General features: G+C 39.4%; 1 protein-coding gene across 1 annotated transcript in view; it reads right to left on the bottom strand.

Annotated features, from left to right (window-relative positions):
• Nucleotides 1-26,763, bottom strand: part of RASGRF2 (Ras protein specific guanine nucleotide releasing factor 2) — a 1,933,635-nt gene that overhangs the window by 94,345 nt on the left and 1,812,527 nt on the right. Inside the window, exon 24 of the mRNA XM_044064238.1 lies at nt 19,945-20,024. Coding sequence (XP_043920173.1) covers nt 19,945-20,024 — 80 coding nt within the window. The remainder of the gene's footprint in view (nt 1-19,944; nt 20,025-26,763) is intronic.

The raw sequence follows: 26,763 nt of genomic DNA, 5'->3' as shown, positions 1-26,763 counted from the left end.
ACTGTATAGCAGCTTCAATCAACTCAAGGACTGCCAGTTATATTTACTCACTTTGTAATTAATATTTTTATATTAAAAATCCTTATAAATTTTATTTAAGCCATGTAATTTTCATACTGAATTTCATCTATAACTTTATTATGAACATTTGATGTGAAATCAATCTTAGCACCAAGAACAAAGCCATCTACTTCAACATCACTGAATTTAAATAATTCAGAATCACAAATAAAAAATTGCCATTGGTATTAACAAGATCAGTACAATCAGTCAAGACTCAGTATTATAAACCTTGCTTAAAAATGCAGATTTAGCTTTCTAAGAAGTTTGAAAAGTTTACTTTTTGATCTGTAGAAGCATGAAACATGTTTCATTTCCTTAGATAATAAAGAAATTGCTGTGTTCTATCATCCTGTTCAACTTAAGATAGAATTATTAAAGGAGTTTCATAATGTTCTCCAACAATCATTATAGGTTCATAGGTTCATACTAGGCTATCTGCCCTAGGGCATTTATAAGCCTAGCCAGAGTATGTTTGGCTTTCACCACCCATTTTAAATTAATTTTGCTATGCCCTTTTTCGAGGTTAGTATACTGTGCCTCTGTCTAACAGTGACACAGAAGTGATACCTGGGGTAAACCTACGATCTCCCGTCCACTCATCAAGATTCCTCTTGAAGAGAGTCAATGAGGGACTCTGCCTTAACTGGACTGAGATTTTATTCCAGAATGAAGGGAGCCTCTGGGTTATGAATCTGTCCCTCCAGCATGTCCTATTTATTTCAGTGCTGAGGTTCAAGTCTCTCGAGCGTGTAGTTCGATGGGATTTGGATTTTTTGAGGTGCAGCATGTCCCTTAATTCCGGGTTGGACATGGCTTTATATGTCAGGCACAGGTCACCTCTGAGAAGGCGGTATCCACTGAGTAGAGCTGGAGTTTCTTTAACCGGGCAGCATATGGCATCTGTTTGAGCCCTTTGATCCTCTTGGTGAGGTACTTTTGGGGTCTTTCCAGTTGCTGCAGGTGTTTGGTAAGGTACATCCCAAAAGGGGCATTGTACTCTTTTATGGGTTTGATGAGGGATGAGTAAAGAGGCACGATGACCTCCCCTAATCTAGATGTGAATCCCTTCATGATTAGGTGGGCTATATAAAATGTTTTTCTAACCACTTTGGCCACGTGGTTGTAAATGAGAGATTGCTATCAACTTGGGTCCCCAGGTCCCTAATTACTTCTTCTGTACTTAATGGATTACCACCGATGTGGTAATTTGTGGGCACTTTGTTTTTGCCAAAGGGGATGACTATACACTTTTTGGCATTTAACTTGAGGCCATGGCTCTGGCACCAGTTGTCTGTTTCTATGAGGCCCTTTTGGAGGATGTTTGTGTCGGCTGGAGAGTCGATTATGGCGCCCAGTTTGCAGTCATCTGTGAACTTGGTCAGCCACAGTCCTTCCGTGTTGGCCTGTACCTCCGAGAAATATATACCGAACAAGAGAGGTCCCAGGACTGAGCCTTGTGGGACACCACTTGTAACTGGTTTGGAGTCTGACATGGCTCCAGCAATTCTAACCATGTGGGTTCTGTCCTTGAGCCCATTTGCAACCCATCTAGTGACACAGGAGTTTATATTTAAGCTGGTGAGCTTATCTATAATGCCCAAGTGGGGTATTGTATCGAAGGCTTTTGTGAGGTCCAGGTAGGCTGTGTGGACCACCTTCCCTTCATCAATGGCCTTGGTGACTGTTTCAAAGAAGTTGACCAGGTTTAAGAGGCAGGATCTGCCCTTAACAAAGCCGAACTGGGTAGGATCCAGTGTCTGTAGGTCCCCAATATCTTTATTTATGAGGTCCATGATGATCCTTTCCATAGCTTTGCAGACCAAGCTAGTCAGGCTTATGGGGCAATAGTTTCCAGGGTCCGTTGAGGCACCACTTTTGTGGAGAGAGACCACTGTTGCTGTACGCCACTCTTTGGGTACATATCCTGTAGTAAGGCTGAGATTGAACAGTAGTTTTATGTTTGGGTTTAGCTCTTCTTGGAGTTCATGTAGGACACAGCCCAGGACACCATCTGGTCCCATTGATGCTGTGTTTTTTGCTTTGGAGAGAGCGGCTCTTACCTGAGCATCTGAGATGTCAGGGGGGCAGCACTCTGCTGGGATAGATATTTGACCTTTTGGTGGGTAGGGGGGGAGAAGTTTGCGCTGAACCTGTCAGCTAGGATGTTGGCAATGTCTGTGGGTGCGGTGTATTTTTTGGCATTTTGGACTAATTCTGAGCATATCTGGAAATTCCCACCCAGGTTCCTAACATAACTAAAGAAAGCCTTGTGATTATCCTTAGTGTCCTGTGCAATTTTTCTCTCAAAGCTGGCCTTAGACGATTTTATGAGTACCCTTAGTTTTTTGCTAATACTGATCAGAGATGCCTTCCCTTTTTGGGATTTTGCTCTATCATGTAGTAGCTTCCTCCTTCTATTGTATAGTTTGTTTATGGCTGGGGTCCACCAGACAGGACGTCTGCCTTTGGAGGATTGGGTCTTGGTTTTATTTGGGATTGCATGATCCATGCATTCCTGAAGGTGTTCATAGAATGCATTTATAAAGTTCAATTTCTTCTCATCAGTTCAGTGGCTAATGAAGCATAGTCAGCACAATCATTCCACATATATTTTTATTGGGTTTTCTTTCTTTTTCTCATTTTATCGGTACATCATTTTTGCTCTCTAAGTTCATTTATGCCCCATAGCTCAGCTTAGATGAAAATTCTTATACTCAGCATTTGACTGAAATGTGTATGAATCAGCATCATTCAAGGTTAAAGGGCTTTAGCCATATCCACTATCACCACTCACAGAGTGATGATATTTGGGTTCCTAATCATCTTGCTTTACCTTATCATGAGACTTCAAGAAATTCCAGTGAAATGCCCTATTTTCTATGTAGTCCTAAGAATTATGATTTTTTTAGTCTTTTTCTTCTTTAAGTTTTTTTTTTCCTTCTTTTTAATTTGAGTATTAAGCATTCACCTTTCTCATAATACATGCTTAACATGACTTGCATAGTATTACGCTTCAAATCTTATGAGTATTTTGCTTCTAATGCTAGTTTTCTATACTTTACACTACCTCTTTCAATTGTTTTATTTTACTCATTTCAGGGCATTCCCTAGGCTGCCATGACCCAGGATTTCTTAAAGGCTTCCTGTATGGGTAAACCCTCCTCTATAGGAGTTGAAGGAGTTTTCAGTGCTTATAGTCTCCAAGGCATGATATTTAATTATTTGATTTTTGCAGTGTAAACATATTCAAATACATACATTTATGACAAGTAAGATTCCTTTCACTCTATCCACCAATTGTTTTACTGCTGTCAGTTGATCTAAGGTACAAGGAACCAAGGTCGATAGAATGCTAAAACCATGATTTGCACGGATATGCAAATTTTATTTTAAATACAGGTTATGTGCTTTTATCTTTATAGACTTCATTAGAATCTAGTTGTACAATGCCTAACATGTTTAAAAGTAGCCTTTACTTGGCCATAAAATCATTTAAAACATTAAATAAGGCATCCTAAAAACAAGAATGCTAGCTGAAAGCAATTCTTTGTCAAAATCACTACACTTTCAAATACACTTGTGAGGTTAGAAAAAACACATAAAACATAAAAAGATATGCATTTAAAATAAAACCTCAATATTTCTGAAAAGCTGTTTGCTGACCTTGGTTCCTTGTTTTTTGCTTTTATCAGCACTCTGCCATCTAGGAATTGAAGTTATGCTTTACTGATTTAAGGTACAGCAAATTATTTCTTTGGTTACATTCTGCAAATATTTTGTTCATGAAGTCCAAATAAATTATTGTATTAACATGTCCAACACCACTTCTACTAGATGGTTTACCATTTCCCTTAAAAAATAATTTATGGTTCTTTGTGTAGGTCATTATGCAGACCACAAACTTCTGAAAAGTTCAGGGAGATCATCAAGAGAATCTAGACCAGCAGCCATATTACTAAAAATGACATAAAACTGAGTTTGATATTTAACAGTCTTAGCTCCTTGACCAAAGTCTTCAAGGAAACCTCAAAAACTAAGAGTATATATAACCAATACACCAGTTATCAAATTAACAGTAAAACAAGTAACTGTAACATAGTCTAATGTACATGACAAGAGTGGATCAAATAATTAGTTTCCATTCAAGTTCCTGATTAATATAAAATTAACAGCAATGTATTATATTTTAAACTATAACTCAGATAGAGATTCTTCCTCTATTATCATTTTTTTCACTTGTTCCCAGATACAATATTTAAAAGAATCCAAATTATTACTGCATATTTCTGATTTTTATGAAATTTTAAAATTTGCCTTTCACTATACGTGTAGTATGTTGAATTAATTCTTGAACTTTCTGGTAGTCCTATCTATGTAGTATACATTATAATAACACCAGCTAACATATATTGCACCAACCATAACACAGATGTAATTAGCACAATAGTCAAATTTAATACTGTTTATTCTACTGACTTTCTATACACCTTTACAGAATTACATGGTACCATATTAAACTATTTGAATAAGCAGATACTGCATTTAGGGGTCTGTTATAGGGACTGTGCACCAAAAGAACAAATGTTTCTACCTTTAGTATAAGACACCTTATGTGCACTGGATAACTTAGAGGCCAAATACAGATCGTGTCCTAAACATACCAATGCTGAAAAACATAATAATAATAATAATTACCTACACAGTACTAATAAGTTAGGCATATTCATTATTTATTTAGATATTGAGAAGGGTAGAAGGGTTTTGATTCTTTACATTAATAGATTTCATTTACAACTTTAGAAATGCCCCCCCCAAATTCTAAAAATAATTATTGAATAATTCTTTATCTTACATGAAAACAAGATTTTATGTTTTAAAATCCATAAACATAGCAAAACTAACCATACAGATTATCCTCTTTCAGTCTATTTGCTTGAGCAATACCACCATAAGCAAGTGTTATATAATTTGATGAAGATGCTGAATGTTTTAAAATAAGTGAGGATCATTAATCCAAAAATATTACTTTTTGCTGACAATCTGTTAATGCTTCCTAACAACATCAGTTCACCAACAGCACATTTAGATGACAGATTAATGTTTTTGAAAGTGTGTGCAAATTTAAATTTGATGAAAATAATTCAAGCACCATTTAATAAATTAAAGTACAAAACACATTTTGACAAATAAATGTAAATACATTTGGGATTTAGACATCTTATAATCTATATTACCTAAGATCTAGGAATACATTGCCTATCCAGGTTAAGATGAAATCCTCAAAAGTATTATATTTATTTGTATTTATTATAACCAGCATGGTGACTCCCTTTACTCACAAAGAATAGCCAAACTCTGGAACACCCTTCCAGACTTAATAGCAAAAAGTCCAGCAAATTACCAGTTCAAATCTCTTCTAAAGGAGCACCTTATTAGTCACTGGCTATGCTCCTGCCACTCCCCAGGTTAATCTATTTCCCAGTCTTTTATTTGTTTTTTTTTAATCTTTTTCTCATCTACCTCCTAACCTCTTTTTGCAAACTTTTTAGATACTATGTAGTGTTTGCTCACTCTATACTGTAATTGTACAGTTCACTGATTGAGCTATATGTTCTGCTACTTGGTTGTTACTGTTACTGCCTTTGTACAGTTATATTGTTTGTAATATTTTTTTACTGCTTCTTGGTTGTGTCACACTACTGTTAAGCTTTTCTCCCTTGGTTTCCTCTAGTCAACATGACCTTGTACTGCACTGTTTCTTGATATTGTAAAATAATTTTTGTACTAATATATTGCTGTTACTATGCTTTTGTTTATATGTTGTTGTTTTGTATTTTTGCAGAGCTTTTCTTCCCGGGTCTCTGCTGAAAATGAGTCTCTGGCCCAGTTGGACATACTCGGTTAACAAATGTAATAAATAAATATATTATTTTTGTATTTGAATAAGACTTTCTTTACATTTGAAGGTAGTTTTCATATGTTTAAAATGATTTTATCATCCAAAATATTTTATATAATAAAACCTACTTCTTTAACATCAATAATAACATGTTTTCGAGCATAAATAAGATAGTTATAACTTTCTTTGTAAACATAAAATAATATTATACATTGCATTGGAGCATGGCATGATAGACATTTAAGGTTCCCTGATACTGTGTCATATACTTGTTTATATATTTTAAAGTAATACTTTACTGGATAGATATTAGATTTTCTATGAAATGAAAAGAAACACATAAAAGCATTTGTAACCTCAAAATTTAGGACCACCAATTAATCTCTAATTATTACAAACAATAGTGTGGGGAATATCAAATAACTATTTGGATTTTATTTCCACTTCTACAAGCTCAACTTAATTAAATGCTATACTGAGATCAAGTAAAATGGTTATACACAAATAGCCATTCATTTTTTGCCATATCTCAAGTTTTGTTCATCTCAGTATTTGTTGAAATCTGTAAAGTAAATAAGGTATTGATTTTGAAATATGGTTGTTGAACTTATTGATTTAATTATTTAAAGGGGACTATTATTTTATTAAAAGACAATATTGTGCATAAATATGGACTAGTGACAAATGACTGGTTACCAGTTTAAATAATAATAATAATAATAATAATAATAATAATAATAATAATAATCATAATAATGCTACTACTAACAGTCTCTATTTTGGTCAATTTTATATATGGAAATCTATGCAAAGAGTATTTCCTGCTCCTTACAGACTTGGAGAAAATGTATAATAATGATAACAGATGTTCATGGGGGATAGGAGATCATAGGAGATAATTAGGCTATTGACTTGGAGGTCATTTTAAGCCTAGCCATTTCATCCCAATGTAATACCATGAAAATGCTAGTCAATAGTGCATTTAGTGATGACTGCCCATGTCCAGAAGGGTTGTGGGCACTATCCCTGGTAAGAATTCATGGAACTCCATCTATTTGTCCAAGTTCCTCTTGAACAGTGTCATACAGCTGCTCTGTTTTGCATGAATCGAAAGCCTGTTCCAAAGATGTGGCTGTCGCTGGGATATAAATGTGTCCCTCCAGCACATCCTATTTAAGTTGTAGGCTATATTTAGGTCCCTGGAATGGGTATCCCTATTCCTGTTTGATTTACTGATATGCAGCAAGTTCATTAGGTTTGGGTCACGGATTGCTCCGCAGGCCAGGCATAATTCTCCTCTAAGAAGTCTGTATGACACAGTGTATGGTGACAGAGACTTTAGTTGGTCTGTGTAAGGCACATGATGGAGCTCCTTGATCTTTGTTAGAAACCTTTTAGGTCTCTCCAGTTGCTGCAAGTGCTTTGTATGGTACATGATGAATGGGGCATTATACTCAATTATGGCCCAGATTAGTAATGAGTATAGAGGGGTTATAACCTTTTCTGCTCTCAAGATGTTGCCTTTATGTTGAATGAGTAATTTAATGATCAGAGCTGATTGGCAACATATATTTTATGCCTCTAAACTATTAACAGGTATTGGTTCAAATTTCAGTTATTTGCTCAAGCATCGTTGCCAGATAATTTTTTTTTAACTAAACATCAAGTTTTATTTAATGCCCAAATTTCCTCTTGTATTAAGAAAGACAATTGCCATCCTTTGTTGTGTTTTAGCTGTTACATATACAATAACTGAGAAATTAAAAAAAACACTATGTCTCTTTTTTGAATTTTTGAATAATGACTACCATGTTTTTTGAAATCAGTATTGAAATGAGATCAAATCAATTATCAATACATTATTTTTATTTTTAGACTAACTATATGCTTGTGATATTAAAAATGTTTGACTAATCCAAGTTTTTTTCACAACACAATGTTATACTTGGATAATTTTTAATTTAGTTTACCATTTCTTAACATTCCATGCAATGGAAATTGGTTGGATGACTTGTGTTGTTTTGACATACAATGTCACCTCATTTGAACAACACATTTCCACTCTTTTTGGTTTATATTTTTGTTTCACACAAATATTAAATGTTAAATGCAATGGTACCTGTTGGTACCTATTCATCCTCAATACCTTTACATTTATGGATTTTTCAAAAAAGTATCTATTTTTTTAAACTTCTACCTTGAATGGCACCAGCTCTGATATGTAGAGGTCTTGGCCCTGACTATGACCCAGAAAATCAGGCTTGATTTGCTTCTTGGGTTTCAGGGGAACCAGCTAGTAAAGGAAGGAAATTAGAAACCAGTGCCAGTTAACCCATCTAAGGAAAAGGCTCCAGGCAATGTCCTCATGCAACAGCAAATAGTTGAATTCATTGGATTTCAGCACTTGCAACTAGGTACTCAGGAGAACAAGGATCCACTAAGTAGCATACAGCCACTCCAGCTAGAATAATTTGTGTACAGAAGCATGCAGCCTATATGTCCAATGTAGCACACATTGTACTGTGCTTTATGGCAAAAAGGAAGGGAATGTGATAGCAGACAGAAAATCTCCCACCCCTCTGCTGGAGGATGGCCCTCACTCTGCCTCTCACTGGTTGTCCAATAATGTCCTGCAATCATAAGGAATGAATCAGCTCCCTGGCAATGCCAGCTTGATAGTCACTGTTAGGGGGCAGAACACTAATCTGAGCTCCTGAATTCCACCAGCCTCAATGCTTGACAAGATATTGCAGGTAAGATGACAATGAATCACTGATCCATAATGTTTGGGGAATCACTTCTTCCTAAATGTCTGCTCATTCTTGACTGAAATCATCTGCATTTCAGAATGCAAAGTCCAAGTCTGCTCTTTTTTAAGGAAGTTGTAGTACTTGCTATTTGGATTTTGACACAGGACAGCCAGCCTCGATTCTGCTTAGAAGAAGATATAGGCTGTTTTAGTCAATATCTAACATTTAAAGTCTCCTCACAGTGACAACTATGCATTTTCTACACCATAATAACATGTTCTACCATCTTCTAATCTTGTGCCTTCTTTCCTCCTTAATTATTTGGCCTCCCTTTTTGTTAATTATTTATTATACTGTTACTTTGATTTCTCCCATTACATACAAGCCTACCTTCTCTCCCATATTTTTGTTTTATCTTTCCAGTCCCTCCTGGATACAATATTTACTCACATGTTGTGGTTCACTACTTACTGCATTACCTGCACCATAATATCAGGACAGTGCTCTTTTCATTAAAGCCACAAGATCTGGAACTTTTTGCCAAAACTGTGGTTATCACTTCTCATCACCTTCTGTTGTTCATTTGTTTTGCATCATTTCACTTCTTCAGTGTTAGTACTAGGAATGCTTTTCCTCCATTTAATTCTAATCTGTTTATATATTTCTTCCCAGTATTGTGTACATAGGTTCATATGTTCATAGGTAGGTACTAGGCTATTGGCCCTAGAGCCTATATAAGCCTAGCCAAAAGGTACCCTGGCTTTCACCACCCAAGAAAATTATTTTCCTGTGCTACTGTTGAGCAGAGCCACAGAAATGATCCCCGGGGTGAATTTCCTAACTCCCATCCAATCATCAAGATTTTTCTTGAAGAGTGCTAATGAGGGGTTTTGTTTGATATAGATAGGTAGTTTGTTCCAGAGTATGGGAAGTCTCTGGGACAGGAATCTATCCCTCCAGCATGTTCTGTTTATTGTGGTGACAAGGTTTAGGTCCCTAGAGTGTGTAGCTTGGAGGGACTTTCTTTAAATGGAGCATGTCCAAAATCTCTGGGTCTGACATTGCTTTGTGTGTTAGGCAGAGATTGCCTCTGAGTAGGCAATATGCGACGGAGTAAAGCTGCAGTTTTTTGAGATGGTCTGCATAGGGCATCTGTTTGAGGTCAGTAATCCTCTTTGTGAGGTATTTCTGTGGCCTTTCCAGTTATTGTAGATGTCTTGTGAGGTACATACCAAAAGGGGCATTGTACTCTATAATGGGTCTAATGAGTGATGAGTAGAGGGGAACAATAACCTCTTTTTTCCTGAATGAGAAACCTTTTGTGATGAGGTGTGCCATGTAGAAGGATTTCTGACTACTGTGGCTATGTGATTATCAAAGGAGAGACTACTGTCCACCTGTGTCCCAAGGTCTCTTATCACACTTTCGGTGTTAAGTAGACTACCGCCTATGTGGTAGTTCATGGGTACAGAGTTTTTGCCAAAAGGGATGACAATGCACTTTTTGGCATTGAGCTTGAGGCCATGGCTTTGACACCAGGCATCTGTCTCAGCAAGGCCCTTTTGTAGAATGTCCACATCTTTTGGAGTTTTGATTATGGCTCCTAGTTTGCAGTCATCTGTGAACTTCATTAGCCAAAGACCTTCTGTGTTAGCCTGTACTTCAGAAAAGTAGATACCAAACAGGAGAGGACCCAGGACTGAACCCTGTGGTACTTCACTTGTCACTGGTCTGAAGTTGGATTTGGAGTCTGCTAATTTCACAGTTTGGGTTCTGTCAGTGAGTCAGTTGGCAACCCATCTTGTGACATAGGGATTTATACCTAGTTTAGTGAGTTTATCTATAATTCCAGAGTGGGGGATGGTGTTGAAAGCCTTGGCAAGATCTAGATAGGCTGTGTGAACCACCTTACCCTCATCTATGGCATTGGTGATCGCTTCAAAGAAGTCTATCAGGTTTAGGAGACATGATCTGCCTTTTACAAACCCAAACTGGGTGGGATCCAGAGTTTGGAGATTATCAGTGTCATTGTTTATAAGTTCCATGATGATACATTCCATAGCCTTGCAGACCAGGCTTGTCAGGCTAATGGGGCAGTAGTTTCTGGGGTCCGTGGTGGCTCCCCCTTTGTGGAGTGGGATAACCATCGCTGTGTGCCATTCAGTGGGCACATAGCCTGAGGTGAGGCTATGATTGAACATGGTACTTAGGTGGGGTGCCAGTTCATTCTGAAGTTCATGTAGAACACAGCCTGGGATGTTGTCAGGTCCCATGGATGCTGTGTTCTTGGCTTTGGAGAGTGTATTTTTTACCTGTGCAGCCATGATTACAGGAACTTTGCATTTTTCCAGTATAGAGATGGGCCCTTTAGGGGATGGGGGGGGGTAACGCTACCACAGAACCTATCTGCCAGGATGTTGGCAATATCAGTTGGTTCTGTATATTTAGTGCTATTGTGCTGTAACTCAGAGCAGATCTGAATGTTGCCATTGATATTCTTGACATAGCTATAGAATGCTTTGTGGTTGTCTTTAGAGTCAGTGGCGATTTTGTTTTCGTAACTAGCTCTGGAGGATTTTATGAGGGATATCAGCTTCTTACTGAGGCTGACCAGGGAGTTCCTCCAATCATGGGATTTTACTCTTTTTTGCAACAGTTTCTTTCTTCTGTTCTAGAGTTTGTTTATGGCAGGGGACCACCAGATTGGCTTCCTTTTTTTGGAGGATAGCATCTTGGTTCTCTTAGGGATTGCACGATCTATGCATTCGTGTAAGTGCTTATAAAGTATATTTGTGTAGGATTCAGCAGTCATACCTCTATTGTCCGTCAGCATGGGTGTCGTGACGTTTGCCACTTCTGTCTTAAGAGGCGTGAAGTTGGCTTTGGAGAAATTTTTTACATGGTTTTCCTAATGGGTGTGGGGGAGGGATGTGGATGTCTAGGGTGATTAGCTTGTGGTCAGATCTGACCAATGAGAAATTGACCTCTAGTGTGGAGCACCGGTTGCCCATGCTGGTAATAACCAGGTCTAGGATATTGCTGCCCCTGGTGGGGGTGTGAATAAGTTGATCCAAGGCATTGGAATTTATGAATTCCAGAAAACGTTGAGCACAAGAGTTGGTACATGAGTAGTTTTCCCAGTTAATGGTGGGGTAGTTGCAATCACCCATTATTAAGGTGTTAGGTTGTACCCTAATATTTTCCAGTGTATCAAGAAATGAGGAGTGGGAATCCTGGGGCATGGTGGGGGATCTGTAGCAAGCTACAATTTGGATTGCGGTCTTGCCCAGAGTTAGTTGCACTTGGATAATCTTGGATGCATTATGCTGAGCAACTAACCTGGAGGTGTGGATATCCTTAATGAATATGGACATGCCTCTGCCTTTAGTGTTTCAGTCCAGGTTAGGTGGCCGAAAGGTGTGGTATAAATTATAGCCTGGTAATGCAGAGGTACTCTTTGAAACCTTGAACCAGGTCTCTGTCACTGCACAGGATTCGATGTTCTCCATTTTAAGGAATGCCTCGAGTGAGTGCATTTTGAGGTTTAGACTTCTAGCACTGAGTAGCAATACCCTCAGATTTTGCTTGCTTGTACCTGTTACGGTGGTGAATTTATCATTTGAACCTTGCCTAAAAAAGGCACTATAGGGGTGGCTAGAGCCTTAGCCAGTATCCACAATCCCAGGGGCAACAGGTGCAGGCCATCTTTGGCAAAGCATCCTGGTTTGTCGATCATGTCATCCCAGGCAGACAGATACTGGATCCCCTTATAATGACAGCAGTTGTTGAAGTCAATCATTTTGTCCTTTTACGGTGGTATCATTCTGGGTGATGGCATTATTAAATACACTGAAAATCTGATGTGACAGGCAGGATTTCCATGTTGTTTTTCATTGCCTCCAATGGCTAGTCTAAATGCTCAATGATAAAGTATATAAACCGCTCAGGATTCTGGTTTCACTCACTCCCAGAGATGATAACTCATCTCCATAGGCTTGCATCTCCACTTCTGACTCAAGTTCCCAGTGGCCCCAAAACCCTATACTTTGCACCAGCTGATTAACAAAGTACTCAAAACTACATTGCACCACATTCTGCTCTTGGACATACCACAGGAAGAAAGCACCTGAGAGAATATTACTATTTGTCCGTTTGTGAGGGAACCTCCTAGTCTTACAGAGCCATCTGCACTGATTTCACTACATGCCTAGCATGGCAATGGGTTGAGATATTCACTTCACATTTACTCCCATGATCTTAAAGACTGTCTTCTTAACCCTCTCAGTAATGGCACCAAGCAGATTTCTTACCTTGATTTGATCTTCTTTCCTCAGCCTAGCATTATCAACCTAACTGTAGATCATTTCTTGGATAACATTTCCTTCTACTCATGTGTCCCATGCTGCCATCTTATAGGTTTTCTCTGAGGAGGTTTTTGGTATCATCTTTAATTTCCTTTGTTGATGTCTTTCCATAGGAACCCTTGTGTCTAGAAATCATAAAATCTATGGAGATATACATCTAGAATGTTTCACTATAGTTTTACCATTCTTATCATCCTGAGGCCTGCTGTGATCTAAATGCTCCATTTTGGTATCCTCTTGGTCTGTGGTAATGGCTTTTTAGTTTTTGGGGTGGGAGAGGTAGTCCCCTGAATTCTGGTTCAGAATTCAGACCCCTGCCTCAGCTTAGACAGCAGCTGCATATGCTGGACAGGGCAACTTCCAAAATATCTCTTCTCAGCTACTGTATAACACTACTCCCAGGACTCACCCCACAAATCATTTGTCGCCATTTTACTACTGATTTTTTACCTTAAAGAATGTGTTCAGTTTTACATTGTTTCCTTGTTTCTTGATTCTACTTGTGTAACTTTCCTAAGAACTCCTTGCATGGGAGTAACTGATTCACACAAACAGATCTACTGCGGGTGGAGGATGATGTTGCAGCCTCATTTTCTCAGCAGATACTAAACAACTAAAAAGTTGCCTGATCTGGTCAGCATGGGCTGGCATGAAGAACACGATCTGGATCAGTACTGTACTCAAAACTGTCATGAACTTTAAGCTGCTTACATGGACATATTCTTGTTCTGAGAACTTAAGGTTCATGGAATAAGTAAAGACTAGAATGTATTCCCCTTCCAAATATTGACACACATCTGAAATGAAGATGGTGGCCTCAGCTGTGTCCTCCAGAGCTGACAGGAGCACATCAGACAAGAGCTGGTATACCTCCAATGTTGTGCCCTGCTAGTTAACTAGAAGATTCATATTAGACAAACTAGGTACATTCTAAAGATTCAGGCCACCAGCAGAACTACTGAGCGAAGCAGGGCTTATGGCCCTACTATATGCTGATACCCAGAGCACCATGTCCTTTTGATAAAATGTCATGAAGGGTTTATTCAAATTTAACTTCAGGATGGCACCAATGGATTATGAAAGTTTTGGTGGATGCAGAGATAACTTGTTTCATGTGATGCAAGTGTCTATGTTAAACCCAAAGCAGACCTGTATATCTGCAACTCCAGGGAACTTTAAAAGGACAACAGCAATCATCTGAATATGGGAACTGATCTCTGCACTGTGATACCACAGTAGGAATCTAGAGGTACTTGACAAACATTCTGAGGGCTGAAGGTAGACCACATAAGAAAATGTCAGTCTTCAACTGAACGTTTGCCCTGAAGACAAAAATCAGTCAGAATACAGCCAATGTGTATGTAAGCAAGCAACATCTGTCTAACAGAAGGGGTAAGATGGAATGGAATGGAGTGGTGAGATCTGGAGCCTTAATCAACCACAATGGTAACTAACATTAGTCAGAATGGCCCTGGAACTTCTGCTTTTAACCGGGTGAGTCAATAATTGTAGCAGAAAGTAAATGTCCAACCACCCGTCCATCTACTTAGTCTGAATTGTTTGCCTGTTATGTAGGATTAAGACAGTTTATTCCACTAACCCCTGAAAACAGCATTGGTATAGCAATCAAGATGTCTGTGAAAGGAGAAAATTTGTTGGAATGCATAGAAACAAATGAGAATTACTAAACTAACACCACAAAATAGTGACAAAATAATCTCAAGTCTTAAACATTCAAACCTTTAATACTAAAAAGAAACTGCTTCATCTTTCAGTAAGTGGAAAACTTCGTTACCACCAAAGTTCCATAATCATGAAATTATGAAGCTACAATATGCAACTAATATGAACTTCACTAACTTTTTTTCTGAATAAACCACAGCATTAATAGAACACATGTATTCCAGCTTGTCCACCTCTCCTTCATACATTCTTCATATCCTACCCAAACTAGACTAGGCAAGTTGGTGCTACTGGGGGGCTATTCTCTTGGGACTTGGGTCGTGAATATGGAGAAAGGAGGATGGCCTGCCTTAAGATGTCTTTTATGGCAATGCTGAGATCTGTTGAGATAAGTTATAAAGAAAATAACAATGGTGATGTGTTTTGATATCTTTTGGGAGTTCTAAATATTTTATTCCCCTGGGTGGCACCTCATACCCAGTGGTCACATCCACAGTATGCTTCTTTAACTTCTCATGAAAGGGGTAAAGCATACCCAGACTAGTCATCTCTGGAAGATGTCAGCAACACTGGTTGCCACATTAGTGACAATACAAATATGCTTGGCTAAATGGAAATTGACATTGGCAGTCTCTGTCAACAGCTTCTCTGTCATCTACTTGAGCAGGTCTCCAATATTAGGGTCATTTTATTCAAGAACTTGGACAGCTGGTACAACTGTAAATACATTTGTGGGACATAAAATTCATGTAGTTAGGGAAGAAATTTAATACAATCTGTTACCATACCTACCCATTGCATGCATTTCTCTAGTAGGAGAAGAGTATATGGTTAGGTCTTTCTGAATTTCTTAACATTAGTAAATGACAACGATGTCCTTCCTAGGATTATTCGTCACTTATTTCTGACAAAGGTATTCACTTAATCTTTTTTGGGTGAAGACACTGATACTAAGGCAAGCCAGATGCAGATGTTTTTTGGAAAATCTTGTGGAGACTTTTCAATAGTAATATTATATCTGAACGGTTGTGCAATGCAAACTTAACCTTTATATGGAAGAACTGATTACACAAATACTTTAGTCCATTTATTTGCAGTGCTAGTGTCCCAAGTATCCTAGTCTATGTTAGCATCAGGTTGTGGCAAGCTGTGAATTTTTTTTTGTTTGTTTACCCACTGAATCAGAGAAGTTGAATGTCAAGGTAACCAAATCCTTTGAGTTTGCTGTGAGTACTGGATACATCTTCATCACTGGTTCCTTCTTCATCACTGGTTCCTTCAGGAGTTCAGTAACTTCATTGTCTCCTCATTATTGACATTCCCCCATGTGGTTAATTATGGGTGGCTTCAGCATTAGGGTGGGTAACGAGCCAGAGGTTTTTGTAAATGAATTCATCTGTATTGTGATGGGATCTGAGTTTGTTGAGGTTGTTTCCTCTGTTACCAGTATTTCAGACCACACATTGGACTTAGTCTTTCAGCTTGGAGTCATGGCCACAGACTTGGTGCAACGTGTCTCAGGCTTTCTTTGATTCATGGCAAAATGCCTTTGGTGGGATACCCTGACTAAGGAATGGTTCAGTGCACGAAGTTTGGTCTCTACACCACAGACTTATTTGGCCTATACTGCAGCAAGGTCTAAAATATTGCCACCAAAGTATTGCAAAGGAACTAGTAAATATATATACTGCACTTCACATCAGCTATTGACATCTTGATTTCTAGCTATGTGCACATGGTTCACTACAGATCACTTCATATCACAATAGCCATGCTTTAGTCTTGAATTCTGCAAGCTAAAGAGTACTGGGCATAGGTTGAAGCACTGGTGACATCACACAGCTCTGCTAATGGACAAGCTTGTCTTGAACAATCATTTTCAGTCTGTCAGGGAGACATCTCCTGGAAAAAAAGTCTATATCCTTGTCCGTAGAGCTCTCTGAGGTGGCAAACTTGATCACTGTTATGTTTCCGGGGGGGTGGAAGGCTGTCCAGCTTGTCTTCAATGAGGTGGTCTGTGGGGCTCCACACTAGGCATATTATTATTGACTGTGTACATGGTGATTTTAGGAGACATTCTTTAATGGAGAAGTATACAATACCATTATTAATCAACATGCAGTTCCACATCTCCTTTTCTCAGGAATCTGTGTTTAATGTTAGCAGCCTAGCTAAAGATGTGGAATACATCCATGACAGGAAAACAGTAAATCAACTGTCAGTACCTTGAAGATGGTTGCCATGGCTATACACACCACTTTGCTGGATTTTTGCCCCCTAACATTATCTGCAGTGGTGATAAAATAGAATTTGTTTAAAATGATCAAAATTTGGATGTTGTCCTTGACAACAAACTGTCAATCATCAAGTTTCTGCTGTTAAGAGGCCTTCCTGTTTTCATCTCAGCAATATCACATCACTCTTATCAAATACCTCATTCTGCCTGAGGACCCTCTTGTAGTGGCTCCTGCCCCTGCATCCACCCATTTAGAGTACTGTAATACCATGTACCTCAGGCTGCCTCACTGTGAACTTGACGTCTTGCAACTAATCCAAAATTCCATGGTCTTGCTGCATTAACTGCTGGTTCATCAGCAGCTTATTTTCAAAGTCCTTGTCTTGGTTTATCTGACCAACATGACTTGCATTCCTCCTACCTGGTAAATGACTTTTTGCATGACATTGGTTGTTCTACTCCCCATACTCAGGCACCCAGAGGCAGATGACACTTCCAGATGTGTGGGATGAACTTTCTGGCATTTCAGTCGTTGCTTATCAAAGGGTCTCTCCTTGGGGCACAATACCTAGCTGGCTGAGGAAGTTCTGTATGGTCAAGAGAGTCAAGTGCTCCTTTAAGATATAACTGTAAAACCTTTCTTACAGATGACTGGTGTTAGACTTTCCTGCAGTTGTTCTCTATACTTTATCATGTGCTCTGCTCTGTTTTGTACTGCATCCATTCTTTTTTGTATACCATTTTGCTTATTTTTTCTTTCATTTTTCTAGATTTATGTCATATTTATCTCACTCTTATAGAGTTTTATTGTTGATATATTGTTTTTGTGCTTACTTATAAACAAGTGAATGAACTTAAACCACATTGGGAGGAGACTCATCATCCTGGTCATAAGTGGAAGCGAGTCAGGCTCTTCAAATTCTCTTAAAAAGAACATTCAAAGGAAGCTAGAAAACACTTATTTTATTAGAAAATGACAACTAGGCCCCAGTCTAACCAGTTAAAGGCATTTGAGGCATAGGAATGTAACCAGGGAATACTCCAAAATGGGAATGTACCCATGGAAATGGCATGGGAAAAGCTGACACAAATACAACCACCAATAGACCAAACAAAGACACCACCATTCATAGTATTGGTATAAGAATCTTTATATGGGACTCACTAATTGTCTACAACACCAGGATCTTCTATCACCATATGTATGCCCTTAGTAACTGCTGGCTGAATGGGAAATTTGGAAACCAGCCAAAACCAAAACTTAGACCCAGGACTGGGGACTAGAATGTCATGTACTTACTGGAGCTTTCACATGTCCAGAACTCTGCCATCTAAGGATCCCTAAGTCAATCTCTCAGTAGTGGAGAAGGAGGTGCAGCCTTGGACTCAAACGGTGAACAAGCTCTGTAGTTTTACGTCACGACTCTTGCTCCCTGCCATGTTGCTTTGAGCCTAATTTTAAGAGTCATTATCTGGTGACAGGTGACCCATAAGTCATTCCTTTAAAAAGTATTCATTCAGTCACAACTCCATCTTCTCAAAGTCATGCTCAACGAGGATATGACAAAGGATCACTGTAGTCTCTGATAAGTGGCACTATTCAATATTCAGAAGTTACTAAAATTCTCAGTATAGCGTTCTGCAGCGTGCTGGAACAAAATAAAAATACCACTCAGGATGATCCTGTTGAGGCATAAGGAGACAATACTGGAATTTACACTGGGCATCTTAATCTTAAAGATTTCTTTTGGCATCAGACTCAGGCTATGATGATTGTTACAAGGTGATTCAGACAAGAGCAGTGGAAAAGAGCCTGGGCCACCAGCAGTAAGCATGTCCATTATTTCAGATACAGGAATGCAGCATAAACCATGCTATCTAGGGCTCCTGTGAACACAGGTAATGAGAATATTTGCTATTACTTATTGAGTAACTGTAGAAGTCCAATCGAATTAATAGCTACTTTTAAATTTAGCAGTCATATAATCTGATGAAGATGGTGCGTGTGTGTGTGTGTGTGTTTTGTGTGTGTGTGTGTGTGTGTGTGTGTGTGTGTGTGTGTGTGTATGTGTGTCTGTGTGTGTAAGACTAATTCATTAAAAATCAAATCTTTCAAAGTGCAAGGAGAATTTCTCATTACTTCTGTACTTCACAACAACTCTAGAGCTGATTATTCAATCAGAGTGTGGAGGGGACATTGGTGTGAGGGGAACTTTGATACCCTGATCACTGTTTATAATCAAAATTACATTTCATCACTTCAGCTTTATGCTTCCGTCCTTCAGTGATTAAACTTGTACAAGGGTTTAAAGACATTGAACCCTTAATTAAAAAATGGAGAGCTGTGTTCATGACTAACTTCCAAACAGATTTACTGTTATATTTGACTTAGCAACAGTTGGAATCTAACACACAGTGTGAACCTTTGATAGTAGGACATTTGAAATAATCACATAATAATGACATTATTTTCTTGGCTAATTAGAACTTCGGACAAATGAGCAATGGCCAGAATACTGCATACTGTTTGAAAATAAGTAGTGCCTTCAATGCTGATGAATTTAATCTAATCTTACTGTAAACCAGTTAACATAGATGAGGTGTTTACAACTGGAGATGCTAAGGCTACACAGATACTTTAGGACTTTATTGATTATTACTCATGTAATTATGCAGTAATTTGTATACAGTTGTATTCTTCCCTGCCACATCTGTTACTTTTGTCACAATTCTCTTGGGACAGCACTTTGTGTAAAAGCAAGTTTGCTATATTATATATCACTTCCTATATTAATGTCTCCTAACTGGTAACATGTTTTGATGATATTGGCAAACACTTTATAAAGGCAGGAAAAATGGACCATTTCTGGAATAAAATCCACGATCAGATGTCATATTTGCTTAAATTCATCACACAGTGTGGAATGCAAAGAAATCTGAATAGCCTACTTTTTAAGGGTCTCTCTCAGGTTCTTGAATCTTCCTTCAGATGACACTGTTTTCTGAAGCTTATCCATTAAAGCTTTTGTCTAAATAAAAAGAATACAACATACAAAACAGTAAAATGAACAGACATTACAATTAGAACACATAATAGCAATGTTTATCTTTATTAAAATGAATTGTAAAATTCTGCAGATATTATAAACAGATAAGATAGCAAGTGGCTTATAAACCACAAATTAAGATAAACTAAAATATTTAAATCTAATGTTTCCCCAATACTGTGTTTCACACCAAGTTTACTTTAGTTCCAATAAAACAAACATTTATCAGTGCAAATATTGACTTGCACTGATGAAAGAGTGTGTCAAAATAATACTAAAGCAGGAGACAGAAATACCCAGCAACAAATAATGTTGATGAACTATCACACAATAATGTAGACTTTACGGCAGTGAACCTGAAAACAGCAAAATAACTGCTTTGATTATAAAGCAAACATACGATATAATGTTCACAAAATATACACAGTACTTTTACATATTGACTGATATGCATAGACAGTGCATTGCACTGTGCAAAATAGCACAGGGGTCAGAAAAGCACTAGGATGACATGATCCAGATTCACAAGTAACACAGTTGTGTTAGGGGAAGAACAGAATGGTATGAAAACTATTGCATAATACTATGGAAATGAGGTTCTACCTGCAAATAAGAGACCGCAAATATGAAAATGATGCCATCAAAGATGACATAATGACTAAAAATTTATAAAGCAGGAGCACAATGCTGTGCAGTTCACCTATTCTGAATGTCAGGATCCGCAGTGTGCAGGATGTTACAATGCATGCGACTACAGCAAATATAGAAGAGCAGAATATGTTAGAAGCAACTCTTGCAGACTGAAGCCAATGTATGTGACATGGTAGATCACAGTTCTCATTGGCAGCGTAGATGGTATTGTCTGCACCTAATGTAGCGCCGTGTGGCTGATCAGCACTTATGGACTGCTCTTTGTGCATAAGGACATCATACGGAGTTTGTTTAAAGGAAGAATATATGGAATACCCATAGAGAATGTTTGACTAGCCATTCCAGCTATGGGGTGATTTTTTAATTGACCTGCACAGCACATACTAGGAATTTCACAGGCGGAATCCTCATATATCTTATACTAATTTCTCATTATCATGCTGTGGCATAATATGGTTCTCAAGGACTGCAAAGGGCAGATCCACTTCTGTGTGGGCATTCTACAGCACTGCCATTTTCCATGAGGTACTGGGAGCCACTGATTGCACATAAACACTGCCTGTTAGGCTCCACCTTATTGGCAGAATGTCAGATATATCAACAGCAAGGGCTTATATTGCATCAAATGCCAAGTGATTTGCAATGTGCATGGTATCATTTATAATGTGTCCATGCACCACCAAGGCAGTTTCCATGATTCTCATATCTGTCACATGTCCAACCTGCACCAATGTTTCATTGATGGCTGACTTTCCTAAAGGTTGGCTATTTGGCAGATGCACATGTACAGAGGTATAGAGCCCTATATACAGCTACCATGCAATCATGTAGCAGGCCATATATAATGGAGTCACTGTTGTTTGTTGCAGGGGATTGCTGGATATGCACTGAAACCATGAATGGTTTCTCCCATCATTAACTACCAGACTGTCTGAGTTTACTGAGTATGCAGAAACTTGTAATATTGTAGAATGGGTATTCCATCAACTTAATGGATGTTTCTGCTGCCTAGCTGTATCTGGTTGTATCTGGTTGGGCAGTATAATATTCACCTGAGACTTGAAGCCTGATATATGTAGTGTGTGCCATATTATATAACACGGTTGGGTGGAAACAGCTTCAGCAGCAGGAAACCATCTCATCAGGGCTCAATGTACCTGCTAGATCAGCGGTCAAAGAGCCGGGAAGCCTGCAAGTGGAGAAACAAGCAGCATTATGACCCCATATGAGGCAGGGATGAGTGCAGTACACTGTGGCACTGGCAAAAGAGCAGTATCTGGTCTACAACTATGGGCCATTATACAGATAACACAGACTAAAATGGCGAATGCATTATCAAACCCAAATTACACAATAAAGTTTATCAACTGGCCATGCAGACATTATCTTACCCACTCAGGTTAGGGAGTGGGCAGGAAGCAGACATCATTTGCAAAGGTGTGGAACATTAAGTGATAATTGAAAACAATGCTATCATATAGGTCAGGGTCAGGGAAGTGGATTCAATAGCCATACATCCAATATTAGGCTGTGAGGAATCAGGGAGCACGTCCTTCAGAGCAAGATATAGACTCCATGTCATGAATATTAGAAACAAGAAAGTACAGTTGTGTACACTTACCATAAATGTAGATGTTCGAGTGTATTCACTGTTGCAGTCATTACATTTGGGTTATCCTGCTGGCAGGTTGCCCTCAGTCGGCCTGAATTCCAAGTGGGTCCTGCGTTGGTTGCTGTTGCCTCTTCCCTGACGTCAGGTCATCAGGGGTATAAAAGATGCAGCCGACACCATTTTATTCAGTTTTTCTTGCCTCAGATGTCAGGTGCACCCAAAAGGGTAGGCTAAATTTATGTAAATACAACATACATGCACCAGAAATAAGCTTTACCTTCATCTATAAGCAAATACACCACCTAGGTTGTATAGATTAGAGAAGTAAAGATAGGTTCCAGCAAAAGTAAGGGGGATGGTGGGTGGGTAACCTAGACTGCAACAGTGAATACACTCAAACACCTACATTTATGGTAAGTGTACACAACTGTACTATGTTCTTCATGTTTCACTGTTGCAGCCATTACATTTGGGTTGAGTCCCAAAGCTATGGTTGGGGTGCTGGAGCTAAACAGCATTAGGAGCGGCTAGGAGGCCCTGCAGAACTGCAGTGGCAAAGCATGCCCTGGATTTAGAGTAAAGAGGCATATTGTAATATTTTGTAAAGGTATGCACTGAACTCCAAGTAGCAGCCTCTAAAATGTCTTTGGTTGGTACTCCCCTGAGAAAGGCTGCAGAAGTGGCTGCAGCTCTGGTTGAATGTGGCCTAATGCCCTTAGGCACTTGTTTGCCATGCTGTGAGTAGCAGAAATCAATGCAGTGACCTATCCACTTTGAAATAGTCTGCTTGGAGATAGCCTTTCCTTGTGATGCTGTGGCATATGCCACTAGTAATTGTTCTGTCTTTCTGAAAACTTTAGTTTTGTCCAGGTAGGATCTAAGTTGTCTGTGTACGTCCAAAGAATGCAGAATTTTCTCCCCCTTCTTCTGTGGATTTTGATAAAAGGTTGGAAAATGAATAATTTGGTTAAGGACTACACTGGATACCACCTTAGGCATAAATGTAGGATTTATTTTCAGAGAGACCCTGTCTGGATAAAAAATGATAAAGGGTTCCATGGCCATGAGAGCCTGTAGCTCTGAAACTCTTCTTGCAGAAGTTATTGCTAGGAGCAGAGCTGTTTTCCAAGATAAGAATTTTATATCTGCAGTAGCAGCTGGCTCAAAAGGAGGTAAGGTGAGTTTTTCCAAGACATAATTGAGGTCCCATGCAGGTATTGGCATTCTCCTTGGAGGCCTTAAGTTTTTGGCTCCTCTGAGGTACTGCCTTAATAAAGGATGAGAAAAGAGTGGTGGCTCTGTATTGTAATGAGCCAAAATGGCAGAGGCATGGATTTTAATTGATGAGAAAGATAGGCCTTTGTCCAGCATCTCAGTTAAGTACTGCAAAATCTGAGGAATATTTGGGACAGCTGTATCAGTTCCTTGAGCGTGGTTCCAAGTGCAAAATCTCTTCCATTTCCCAGCATAGGATTTTCTAGTACTAGGCCTTCTGGCTTCTAAAATGACATCCATCACAGCTTTACTGAGAGGTGTGGTTTGTATGGCTACATTATCCGCTATGCTGCCAGGTTTAGGGTCCTGAGTTGGCTGTGCAGAATCTGATTGTTTTGCTGGGACAGTAGATGAGGTATTTGAGGTAAGGTCCAGGCTGGGCATTGGGACAAGTTCCTTAAGATCGGATACCAGTACTGGCGGGGCCAGTCTGGGGCAATCATTTTTGGTTTCTCCTGCCTGACCTTTAGGAGTACCTTGGGGAGGAGAGGTAGTGGAGGAAAGGCATCTACTGGCAGGTTTGTCCAGTTGAAAGATAAGGTGTCCACTTTCCAAGCTTGTCTGTGATAAGTCCTTGTGCAGAATCTTTTTAGCTGATTGTTTTGAGGGGAGGCAAATAGATCTATGTCTGGGCGTCCCCATTTCTTTGTTATCATGCTGAAGACTTGTGGATCCAGGTGCCACTCGTGGGGATCCATGAGGTTTCTGCTTAGTTCGTCTGCCAGAGTGTTTTCCTTTCCTGGCAGGAATTGTGCCTGCAGATGAACTTGGTAAGTCAATGCTGTGTCCCATAAAGCCATGGCTAGTCTGCACAGGGGATAAGAATGAGTGCCCCCCTGCTTGTTTATGTACCACATGACCGTAGTGTTGTCTGTCTTTATCAGTAGTTGTCCCGGATGAAGTAGGTCCTTGAAGGCTGTCAGGGCATTTTGAACAGCTAGCATCTCTTTTTGATTGATATGTAGATGCTTTTGGTTTGTGGACCAGGTGCCCTGAATGCCTCTTCTTGCCATGTGTGCCCCCCAGGCATAATCTTATGCATCCATCGTTAGGCTCTGCCTGGCTCGGGGTAGTGAGAATGGCTGTCCCTTGTTTTGGTGACAAGCCTTTGCCCACCATTGAAACTCCTGTTGCAGGCAGGGAATTACAGTAATCATTGTTTCCAGACTGTGGCAATGTTGCGTCCAAACACTTTTTAGGTACCATTGAATTTTCCTCATATGCAGTCTTGCATATGGAATTAGTAAGATGCAGGATGCCATGAAGCCCAAAGCCTGCAAAATTTTTCTTGCAGATAACTGGGCCTTTGTTGCCATTTCCTTGAAATAGGTAGTCAGTTGCCTTCGTTTATCTGGAGTGAGATAAGCCATCTGGGCAGTTGTATTTAAGCTTGCACTCAGGAATATTATCTCTTGAGAGGGTACTAGTTTTGATTTCTTTTGTTGACTGTGTACCCTAGGCATGTTAAAAGTCTTATCATAAACGTCAGATGCTGTAGTAGAATGTCCTTGTTCTCTGCTTGTATGAGGCAGTCCAAGTAAGGATGTATTTGTATTCCTCTTTGTCTGCAGTATGCAATTACTGGTGCCAGGCACTTTGTGAAGACCCTGGGCACAGTAGATAAGCCAAAGGGCAGTGCAGAGAATTGGTAACTCTTTGAGCCAGCCTTGAATCTGAGGAATCTTCTGCATGTTTGTCTGATTGGGACATGCAGGTATGCCTCTTTTAGGTCTAAAGTCACAAGCCAAGTCTTGCTGCCCAGCATGGGCAGAAGCTGCTGTAAGGTCAACATCTTGAATTTTGATATATCCAGGAAAGTGTATAGAATAGATAGGTCCAGTATTGGTCTCCATGCTTGGTCCTTTCTGGGTACCAAGAACAGTCTTGAGTAAAATCCTTGTCCCTGCTCTTGCTGAGGCACTTGTTGAACAGCCCTCATGTCCATGAGAGCTGCGACTTGTTTTTGAGCCTCTGCCCATTGATTTTTTGGCAGGTCTGGCCAACTGTTTGCCCTTGGTAGGGTATGGATATGAAACTTGTAGCCTTGAGACACTATGTCTAGAACCCATTTGTCCTGGGTTATAATGTGCCAATTTTGAGAAAAAAGTGCTAGTTTTCCCCCTAAGGGTGCTGCCAGAAGATAAGTGCTTGGTGCAGGCAGGGGGAAGTCATTGGGACTGTTTCCTGTATGACTTTGATTTGTCCTCTCCACCTTTGGAGGTAGAGGCACTCCACTGCTTAGACCTGTAGGATCCTTGCGGCTGTGATCTGCCTCTAGGGCATCTGGATCTGCCCCTTTGAGGTCTGTCTGAGACTGGAAAGGACCAATTCTTTACAGGCCAGTGTCTGCTAAATCTAGGTGGCTGTACCTGTAAGAAAAAAATGTGCAGTGGTTAGTGCAGGTGTGTCACAGCCTCAAGAGGTTGAGTTCTGTTCTCGGTTGATTTCGATTGTTCGGTGGGTGTGGTGTCTTGTGTGTTCCTGTGTTGTTGTGGGTTTCCTCCTCCGGTACCTCGTCTTCTCCTCCTCCACAAAGACATGCATATGGAGCATTTCTCCCCGGGCCTCCGCTGAAAACAGGCTCTCTGGAACCTAGTCGGACTTTCCCGGTCAACAAATGATAAATAAAAATAAAATAAAATAAAATAAATCCTTGACCATTTGCATAGATTTAGCTTTGTCTTCCATTTTCTTTAACACCTCTTTTGCCTTAACAACAAACAAGGTATCATGTTGTAAAGGAACATCTAATAATTTTGCTTTAACATGGTCAGGCAGATTTTGTTCTTTTAACCAAGCATGCCTCCTAATGACAGAACCCGTAACAGTGGCCCTGCAGGAGGCCTCCAGAGAATCAAACCACATTGCAAAGTATGCTTTCCAACTTGTTCAGCTGCATGCAATAAATCCTGTATTTTTTTTTCTGCACATTCAGAATTTGCCATCATTTTCTGTTTAATCAGTGTCATGATATATTGCTGATATATGAGCATATATCCAGCGCCCTAGAATCCCTATCAGAGGGGGTAGGGTTTTTTACAGTAGAAGCCTTGACCCCTTTTGGACCTTGAGAAATAGTTTCTGGGTCTACAGTAGGGTTTTTGAAAAGGAATTTATGAGAGTCAGGGACCCTGTAGTATCTGTCCGGCTTAACAGGAGCTGGAGGCAAAGAGTCAGGGGTCA

This window comes from Protopterus annectens, chromosome 2.part2 (genome assembly GCF_019279795.1).
Source record: "Protopterus annectens isolate FY-2018-M chromosome 2.part2, PAN1.0, whole genome shotgun sequence".
In the NCBI taxonomy this organism is placed as follows: domain Eukaryota; kingdom Metazoa; phylum Chordata; order Ceratodontiformes; family Protopteridae; genus Protopterus; species Protopterus annectens.
This window is presented reverse-complemented; position numbering and strand designations above follow the sequence as displayed.